The 10114-nt window shown below is 39.9% G+C and overlaps 1 protein-coding gene across 3 annotated transcripts in view; it reads left to right on the top strand.

The window, feature by feature from the left end:
- The first annotated feature begins 2914 nt into the window (after positions 1-2914).
- Positions 2915-10114, top strand: part of PIGU (phosphatidylinositol glycan anchor biosynthesis class U) — a 112947-nt gene continuing 105747 nt past the window's right edge. Inside the window, exon 1 of one of the 3 annotated variants that reach the window (XM_036902518.2) lies at positions 2915-3673. In XM_036902518.2, coding sequence (XP_036758413.2) covers positions 3544-3673 — 130 coding nt within the window. In that variant the 5' untranslated portion in view covers positions 2915-3543. The remainder of the gene's footprint in view (positions 3674-10114) is intronic. The other 2 variants (XM_036902517.2, XM_057502927.1) reach the window with 2 other exon arrangements.

Here is a 10114-nt window from a genome sequence, read left to right as displayed (position 1 = left end):
TCAGTTCAAATATGAATATTCATTTGATTTTTAAACTTGATTTATATGTGGATACCACATTTCTCTATTATTATTATTTTTAATAAAATGCTGAAGTGGTAGGTAGATACAAGATAAAGGTAGAAAACAGAGTTTAGTGTTGTAAGAGAGCAAATGTAGATGATCAGGTGTGTGCCTGTAGACTATGTGTTAATCCGAGCTAGATGAGGGCAGTAAACATCCATAGAACATTCTTATCATCCCCAAAAGAAATCCTGTACCCATTAGCAGTCATTTCCCATTGTATCCCCACAATCACCCCAGCGCTATGCAACCACTGATTTACTTTCTATCTCTATAGATTTGCCTATTATGGACATTTCATATAAATGGAATTATACTATATGTGGTCTTTTGTGACTGGTCTATTTCACTTAGCATGTTTTCAAGATTCATCTATGTTGTAGCATTATCAGTACTTCAGTTCTTTTTTATTGCCCGATTATAGTTCATTGTATAGATATACCACATTTTGTTTATCCATCCATGGCAAACAAATGGATATTTGGGTTGTTTACATTTTTTGGCATGATGAATAATAACTATGAGTAAGCTGTGAACATTCATGTACAAGTTTTTTTCTTTAGATTTTAAAAATTCATTTCATTATCATTAATCTACAATTACATGAAGAACATTATGTTTACTAGACTCCCCCCTTCACCAAGTCCCCCCAACAAACCCCATTACAGTCACTGTCCATCAGCATAGTAAGATGCTGTAGAATCACTACTTCATGTACAAGTTTTTGTGTGGACATATTTTCATTTGTCTTGAATATGTAGCTAGGAGTTTAATTTTTACTGGGTAAATCATATGGTAACTCTATGTTTAACACTTTAAGGAACCACCAAACTGTTTTTCAAAATGGTTGCAGCATTTTGCATTCCCACCAGCAATGTATGAAGGTCCAATTTCTCCACCTCCTTGCCAATGTTTGTCATTAACTATCTTTTAATGTAGCCATTTTACTGGGTATGAAGTGATAGTTCATTGTGGTTTTGATTTGTATTTCCCTAATAACTAATGATGTTGAGCATTTTTTCACATGCTTATTGGCCATTTTGTATTTTCTTGGGAGTTATGTCTATTCAAATCCATTGCCCATTTTTAATTGGGTTATTTTTATTATTGAGTTGTAAGAGTTCTGTGTATATACTGGATAAAAGTCTTTAATGGGATATGTGATTTGCAGGTATTTTCTCCCACGCTATAATGTGTCTTTTCATTTCTTGATGGTGTTCTTTGGGTTACAGGAGTTTTTAATTCTGATGAAGTCCAGTTTATTTATTACTTCTTTTGTTGCCTATGCTTTTGGTGTTGTATCTAAGAAACCCATTGCCTAATTCAAGGTCATGGAGATTTACTCCTATGTTTTCTTCTGGGAGTCTTATAGTTTTAGCTCCTATACTTAGGTCTATGATCAATGCACACTCATGGAAGAACCACTGGTTTGGGTTACACCTTCTACCTATAATGGCTAATCAGTGTTTTTCCCAAAGACAATCCTCCCCTTAAGAAGGATTTTTAAGTCATCTGTTTGGATGATGTAAATAATAATAAAACAGGTAATTAATCTGTTGTGCATGTGGTATTTGCAAAGCATTTTACACTACACAATCTTGTTCAGTCTTCACTTTCAGGTTTGTGTTTATTATAATCACCTCCACTTTTCATGACATAATATGCTTCACTCTGATATCATGTAATACATATATCTCCTCCTTTTATGTAAAAGAGGATACTAACATTTACATCTTTAGCAAGGAAGGCTGTGCAGACTAAGTAAGCTCATGTGTGTGAAAAGTATGGCACAGTGCTTGGCAGAGTAGGGCTCAAAGGATGACAGCACTTCTCTCTAATCCATCAAGATGCCTTCTGCCAATAGAGACATGCCCCTCCCACTGGTCAAGAAAGCTATCAGCTCCAGGGCTGATTTTTGCATTCTCCTAGCAACCTGCTCTCCTTTTTCCTTCTCCCATCATGGTTTGTGATTTTACTTTTATGTGAAAAATTTTACTTTTATTCCTAAAACGACCACATCTCTTCAATACTCAACATACTGCACAAGTTCAATTCTCTCACTGCACTATTCCCCAACATCCAGTATAAGCCTGGGGATATACCGATCTTTTAAAAATGTACACCTGGCTACATCACATTCTGGTTTAAACTCTTCCAATGATACATAGATTGCACTTTGAATAAAGCCTAAATTCCAGTCACGACAAACAGGTCCCAACCTTATTGGCTCCTATCTGCTTCCCCACCCATATCTTCTACTACTCTCTCCGCTTGGATCACACGTGTTTCTTTTCTTGAACACACCTTGGTGTTTGCTGACTCAGGGTCTGTTTTTGGCTTGAAAGTTCTGATTGGTTTCTCATTCTTTAGCTCTCAGCTCAAATGTCACCTCTTCTCAGAGCCTTCCCTGACCAACCTGTCCAATGTTACCACAACCTTCGACCAAGTTATTCTTTATCATGCATTTTATTGAATTTTATTCACAGATCTAAAGTTTCCTTATATACTTATTGAACATTATTTATAGCTAACATTTAAACACTCACCATAAGCACTTTTCATCCATGAATTAATGAAGTGGTGTGCTACTTAACGCTTATCAATGGGCCCTCCAAACTTCAAAACCCTGATTTGTAGTGCTGATTTATGTTGTGTAAACACTCCCATTGGGAGGGATTTCAAACTAGCAATCTGATGTCACTGAACACTTGATTTGGGAAGTGAAGGGCTGTGGCGCACCATTATACAGTATTTGCCACTGTGATACAGCAGTGATAAATAACCTCAAGGCCACAGATAAAAGTGTAGTTAAAATAATGAAGAAGTGATGAGTTTTGAGTATTTATTACCTTGTGTTTAATATAAGTTACTTAGTTGTGAGCTTGTATAATTTAATTTTTGATGATAGCAGTGTTTAAAGGTGACTGGCAACATTTCTAAGCATTCCTCAATTGTTCCATTGAGCCCGTTTTTCAGATAAGGGATCTGAGACACGGAAAGGTTAAGCAACTTGTTCAAGGCCGCAGAGCTAATCTGTCTACTGCTCCAAAATGTATCCCCAGAGTCAATAAATGTACAGTAAATAAATACACACTTAATATTCTTTAAAAACATAAGAGGGAAACATTTTAACATTAAAGGCATACATACGAGGAAGTCAAGATCTCTTTAAAATTCGCTCACAATCCTGGTAAGATAAGGGCCATCACTTGATTACTTTGAGCAGCCCTGCATGCCTTTACAATTCACCTGCTACCACAGGAGACACTGCCCAACCCTTGGAAAGTTTGAGAGACCCCGCCTTCCGTCGTCTCGCCCCGACTCGCCGCGAGGCTTCTTGGGAATGGTAGTCCCCAGTCTTGCAGCTCCGGCATCCGCAGTGAGCATCCACAGCCCGCGGAACTACCCAGCGCGGCTCCCAGGTCGCGAGGCTCTTCCGCCTTTCCCTCCTTGCCCTCCTGCGCGCCCGCCCCAGCGATCATGGCGGCTCCCTTGGCCCTGGTGCTGGTGGTGGCCGTGACCGTGCGGGCGGCCTTGTTCCGCTCCAGTCTCGCCGAGTTCATCTCCGAGCGAGTGGAGGTGGTGTCCCCGATGAGCTCCTGGAAGAGAGGTGAGGCCACCGGCTCGAGAAGGCGGCCAGGCCTTGCTTGTGCTCGCCGGCCTCTGAGCGGGAGACGGGGGCAGCGGTCGCAAGCTCCAGACTCGGAGGCGCTGACCCGCCCGGGCGTCCTCGGAGAGGGCGGGGCCTGAGGGCGGGGCTGCTGAGGGCAGGGCGCGCGGGCCTGCGGGGAGGGTCGGGCGCTCGGCGTCGGAGGGCCTGAGGGGTGCGGGGCTGAGGGGTGTGTCCCCCTCCGGACCTGGGCCGGGGGACGGGTCTGAGGAAGGGTCGGGTTACGAAGAGGGCGTGCTGGGTTGAGCGGTGTTTGCGGAGGGCGCTGATATTTGACGCGGGATCGCGGGTGATGGTTCCCGGGGTGTGGGGTGGTGTGCGAGGGGCCCCGACTGACGATGGGACCGGTCTTGCCTGAGAGAACAGTGTGTGTGCCTAGACTCCTATTCTTAGTCTGGGACTTGCAGTGCAGTTTTTCCTACTGTTTCTTCTTATTTCTTTACGTTCTTCGTCAAACATTGTTTTATGCAGTGGGACAGGATTTGAGCTGAAGAACCCACAGGCTAGTGGGAAGAGACAGTTACAGTCATTTATGAAAAGTGTACTTTCTGTGTATGTCCAGTTCCTTCCTTGGAAAGGACACCCCCAGGTGCCTTCTCCTTTTCCAGTTTCTTAAGGATGTGGGACCTGTGCTAATGCTTGAAAGAATTTGGAATGGGAGCTTAGAGAAAGGGGAGTTGCAGGTAACAGAAGGGAAACAGGATCAAGAAATGAAGAATGTGAAATATCCAAAGTAGGGGAGTAATGCGGTGGGGGTTAAGTTAAAGCCAGAGTTTGAAGATCTTTTTTAAAAACTTGTTTTCAGAAGTACAATATACATAAAAAGAACATATAATACATATAGAGCTTGATGAATTTTTACCAACTGTGTATACCTATGTAGTCAGCACCCAGATGAAGGAACAGAACACTCACCAAGCATCCCAGAAATCCCCTTCCTGTCCTCAAACTGTAAATGTTAGAATTTTGTTATTATCCCATAGACATTTTAGAATAGGAAATGACATAACAAATGGGTGTTTTATGAATAATTAGAGCTAAGCTTTCTAAAAATACTAGGTATCACAGACTATGGCCGTACTTTATCTTCTAATTATGCTATGTCTCAGATAGTGTTATTTTCCACATTTTGCAAGTGAAGAAACTGTGATTTGCCCATGTTTCCCAGTTGACAAAGGTAGCAGTGATACATACATGTGATGGTAAGAGCTTAAACTCAATATCTTTGCATGTAGTTATTTGTTGAGCAAGTTCAGTTTTTTGTTGAAGCTGTCTGGTTCCTGCTTTCTTCTGGATGCCAAAAGACTAGTGTAAAGTAAAGTACCAAGCAGTGTTAGGCCCTCCTTCCTCTGCTCTTTTAGCATTTTATACATACCTCTATTATGAGCATTTCTCATAGCATAATAATTTGTACCTGGTTTCTCCCCTGTACTATGAGCTCCTTGAAGGCCAGGACTCTTTTATTCATTTCTGAATCCTGTGTGCCTCACAGAGAGTAATTATATAGTTACTGTTAAGTAAATATTGGAGGAAAGAAAACATAAGATCTGGTTACTTACAGGATAGATAGGGTGAAGGATCCAAAGGGGAGGCAAGATAGTACGGCAATTAAGAACACAGGGTCTGGGATCTCAAAGGGAGTTTTAAGTCTTCCTCTTCCACTTAGTATCTGTAATAACTTTTACATCAGTTTTCTCATCTGTAAAATAGGAAGTTACAATATGTACCCCATTAAATGAGATAATCCAAGTTGAATCTCTTAGCACAATAATGAAAGCCAAAATGGCTAATTCTAAGACTTCGAGTTTAAATAATAGGGAGAGCAGTGGTGATGTTGGCTGAAATAGGTGAGTTAAGAAGGATAGCAGTAAATGTGTGTATAAGGTGATAGTATGATATTCACAAGTTTAGGGCTGGAGCTTGGGACCAGTGTCAGAGCTAGAGAGAGAGATTTGGTAATCATTCATGATCTGATTAAGTTGGGACAGTTATTTGTCCCATTTTAAGCAGTGGGGGGTAGGTACAACATCTGTATTACTTTTCTTCACAGTATACTTTGAGGTGGTACAATTTAAAAAGCAGTTGATTGTATTAAACTCTAAAAGTCAGGTATTTAAAAATACTAACGTAGGACCTCTGGTGTCACATGACTAAATTAAGAGTTTTTTTGGTTGATAAGTTGTTTGGATGGAAAGGCCTCGGATCCAAGTAGATTTTCTTTTTTTTATGTAATTTTTCAATTTTTATTTTGAAACAATCTTAAACTTGCAAAAATGTTGCAAGTATGATACAAAGAACATTTTTTTCCTGAACAGTTTGAGGTTTAAGTTGCGCACAGGATGCCATGTTGTACCTGAGCGCTTTAGTGTATGTTCTAATAGGCATCCTCTACAACAAACTTACAATATAACTACCAAAATCAAAATATTTATGTGATAATATGTCTTGCCAGTTGTCCCAAATATGTCCCTTATGGTAAAAGGACTCAGTTCAGAATCAAGCATTGTATTTACTTGCCATGTATCTTTGATCTGGAATACTTCCTCAGTCTTTCCTTGACACTTTTAACAATTCCTGTCCACTTATACAAATGGCCTTCACTTTGCATAGGTCTGATGCTTACCATTAGTTTCAGGGTAGGTGTCTTTAACAGGACTCTCACAGATGTGTTACAGTGTTCTTCTCATTGCATCCTATCAGGTGGCATATGATTGTAATTTGTCTGATTATTGATGTTTATTTTTATTTTGTTATCATTAATCTACAATTACATGAAGAACATTATGTTTACTAGGGTCCCCCTTCACCAAGTCCCCCCCACAAACCCCATTACAGTCACTGTCCATCAGCGTAGTAAGATGTTGTAGAATCACTACTTGTCTTCTCTGTGTTGCACAGCCCTCCCCATGTGCCCCCACCCCCGCATTATTCATGCTAATCGTAAGGCCCCCTTTCTTTTTCCCTGCCCTTATCCCTCCCTTCCCACCCATCCTCCGCAGTCCCTTTCCCTTTGGTAACTGTTAGTCCATTCTTGGGTTCTGTGAGTCTGCTGCTGTTTTGTTCCTTCAGTTTTTCTTTGTTCTTATACTCCACATATGAGTGAGATCATTTGGTATTTGTCTTTCTCCATCAGGATTATTTCACTGAGCATAATACCCTCTAGCTCCATCCATGTTGTTGCAAATGGTAGGATTTGTGTTCTTCTTATGGCTGAATAATATTCCATTGTGTATATGTACCACTTCTTCTTTACCCATTCATCTTCTGATGGACACTTAGGTTGCTTCCGTTTCTTGGCTATTGTAAATAGTGCTGTGATAAACATAGGGGTGCATCTGTCTTTTTCAAACTGGGCTGCTGCATTCTTAGGTAAATTCCTAGGAGTGGAATTCCTGGGTCAAATGGTATTTCTATTTTGAGCTTTTGGAGGAACCTCCATGCTGCTTTCCACAATGGTTGAACTAATTTACATTCCCACTAGCAGTGTAGGAGGGTTCCCCTTTGTCCACAACCTCGTCAACATTTGTTGTTGTTTGTCTTTTGGATGGTAGCCATCCTTACTGGTGTGAGGTGATATCTCATTGTGGTTTTAATTTGCATTTCTCTGATAACTAGCAATGTGGAGCTTCTTTTCATGTGCCTGTTGGCCATCTGAATTTCTTCTTTGGAGAACTGTCTGTTCAGCTCCTCTGCCCATTTTTTAATTGTATTATTTGCTTTTTGTTTGTTGAGGTGCGTGAGCTCTTTATGTATTTTGGATGTCAACCCTTTATCGGATCTGTCATTTATGAATATATTCTCCCGTACTGTAGGGTACCTTTTTGTTCTATTGATGGTGTCCTTTGCTGTACAGAAGCTTTTCAGCTTGATATAGTCTCACTTGTTCATTTTTGCTTTTGTTTCCCTTGCGCAGGGAGATATGTTCATGAAGAAGTCGCTTATGTTTATGTCCAAGAGATTTTTGCCTATGTTTTTTTCTAAGAGTTTTATGGTTTCATGACTTACATTCAGGTCTTTGATCCATTTCGAATTTACTTTTGTGTATGGGGTTAGACAGTGATCCAGTTTCATTCTCTTACATGTAGCTGTCCAGTTTTGCCAGCACCATCTGTTGAAGAGACTGCCATTTCCCCACTGTATGTCCATGGTTCCTTTATTGTATATTAATTGACCATGTATGTTTGGGTTAATGTCTGGAGTGTCTATTCTGTTCCACTGGTCTGTGGCTCTGTTCTTGTGCTAGTACCAAACTGTCTTGATTACTGTGGCTTTGTAGTAGAGCTTGAATTTGGGGAGTGAGATCCCCCGCACTTTATTCTTCCTTCTCAGGATTGCTTTGGCTATTCAGGGTCTTTGGTGTTTCCATATGAATTTTTGAACTATTTGTTCCAGTTCGTTGAAGAAAGCTGTTGGTAATTTGATAGGGATTACATCAAATCTGTATATTGCTTTGGGCAGGATGGCCATTTTGACGAAATTAATTCTTCCTAGCCAGGAGCATGGGATGAGTTACCATTTGTTAGTGTCCTCTTTAATTTCTCTTAAGAGTGTCTTATAGTTTTCAGGGTATAGGTCTTTCACTTCCTTGGTTAGGTTTATTCCTAGGTATTTTATTCTTTTTGATGCAATTGTGAATGGAATTGTTTTCCTGATTTCTCTTTCTATTAGTTCATTGTTAGTGTATAGGAAAGCCACAGATTTCTGTGTGTTAATTTTGTATCCTGCAACTTTGCTGTATTCCGATATCAGTTCTAGTAGTTTTGGAGTGGAGTCTTTAGAGTTTTTTATGTACAATATCATGTCATCTGCAAATAGTGACAGTTTAACTTCTTCTTGACCAATCTGGATTCCTTGTATTTCTTTGTTTTGTCTAATTGCCATGGCTAGGTCCTCCAGTACTATGTTGAATGACAGTGGGGAGAGTGGACATCCCTGTCTTGTTCCCGATCTCAGAGGAAAGGCTTTCAGCCTCTCTCTGTACAGTATGATGTTAGCTGTGGGTTTATCATATATGGCCTTTATTATGTTGAGTTACTTGCCCTCTATGCCCATTTTGTTGAGAGTTCTTATCATGAATGGATGTTGTATTTTGTCGAATGCTTTTTCAGCATCTATGGAGATGATCAAGTGGTTTATGTCCTTCTTTTTGTTGATGTGGTGGATGATGTTGATGGATTTTCAAATGTTGTACCATCCTTACATCCCTGGGATGGATCCTGCTTGGTCATGGTGTATGATTCTTTTCATGTATTTTTGAATTTGGTTTGCTAATATTTTGTTGAGTATTTTTGCATCTATGTTCATCAGGGATATTGGTCTATAATTTTCTTTTTTGGTGTGGTCTTTGTCTGGTTTTGGTATTAGGGTGATGTTGGCTTCATAGAATGAGTTTGGGAGTATTCCCTCCTCTTCTATTTTTTGTAAAACTTTATGGAGAATGGGTATTATGTCTTCTCTGTATGTCTGATAAAATTCCGAGGTAAATCTATCTGGCCCGGGGGTTTTGTTCCTGGGTAGTTTTTTGATTACCGCTTCACTTTCTTTGCTTGTAATTGGTCTGTTTAAATTTTGTGTTTCTTCCTTGGTCAGTCTTGGAAGGTTGTATTTTTCTAAGAAGTTGTCCGTTTCTTCTTGGTTTTCCACCAAATACGTTTTGATGGCTGTAACCATGGACTAATTTTTAATAGGAATAAATGAGAATTTGTATACTTGGGGATGATTTTTGTCTTCAAATATCTAAAGGTTTTTAACTAGAATGTTGCCAAATTGTTTCAAGTTCAGATGACAGAATCCCAACTCAAACTGTCCGATTTATGACAAAAAGTGAACTTACTGGCCTGTGTAACAAACAATCCAAGGTAGATCCTGACTTCAGGCCTACCTTTTATCCCGAGAATGATCTCTTTGGAACTTACTCTTTTTCCATTTGGGCATTGACTGCATTCAGGAATGCTCTTCCCAAGTATTGACAAGATTGGTTACTAATAGCCTCTGACTTTCATATCCTCACAGTGTCAAGTCCAGTGGAAAGAGGATGACTTTTCTTCAGTGAGCACAACAAAAGCCTTGGCATTGAATCACTTTGAACTTATTTGGGTGATATGACAATGCTTAAACCAAATACTGTGATCACCCTGGGTCATGTATCTGTATCTTCCTCATTGGAGAGTGGACAACCCCCCCAAACTATGGAAGAGAAGGATATCCCATAGGAAAACTAGGATTCTGTTACCAGAAGAGGGAGAAATTGATTCCGGGCAGATGACAATAACAAATAGCCACTGTGTTAGGAAAGAGATCTTCTATGTTACTAATTTCTACAGATCCATCAGTTTACTTGATAGTCCAACTAGTATTTTTTTAAGGTATCATTGATATACA

This window comes from Manis pentadactyla, chromosome 5 (assembly GCF_030020395.1).
Source record: "Manis pentadactyla isolate mManPen7 chromosome 5, mManPen7.hap1, whole genome shotgun sequence".
In the NCBI taxonomy this organism is placed as follows: Eukaryota; Metazoa; Chordata; class Mammalia; order Pholidota; family Manidae; genus Manis; species Manis pentadactyla.
This window is presented reverse-complemented; position numbering and strand designations above follow the sequence as displayed.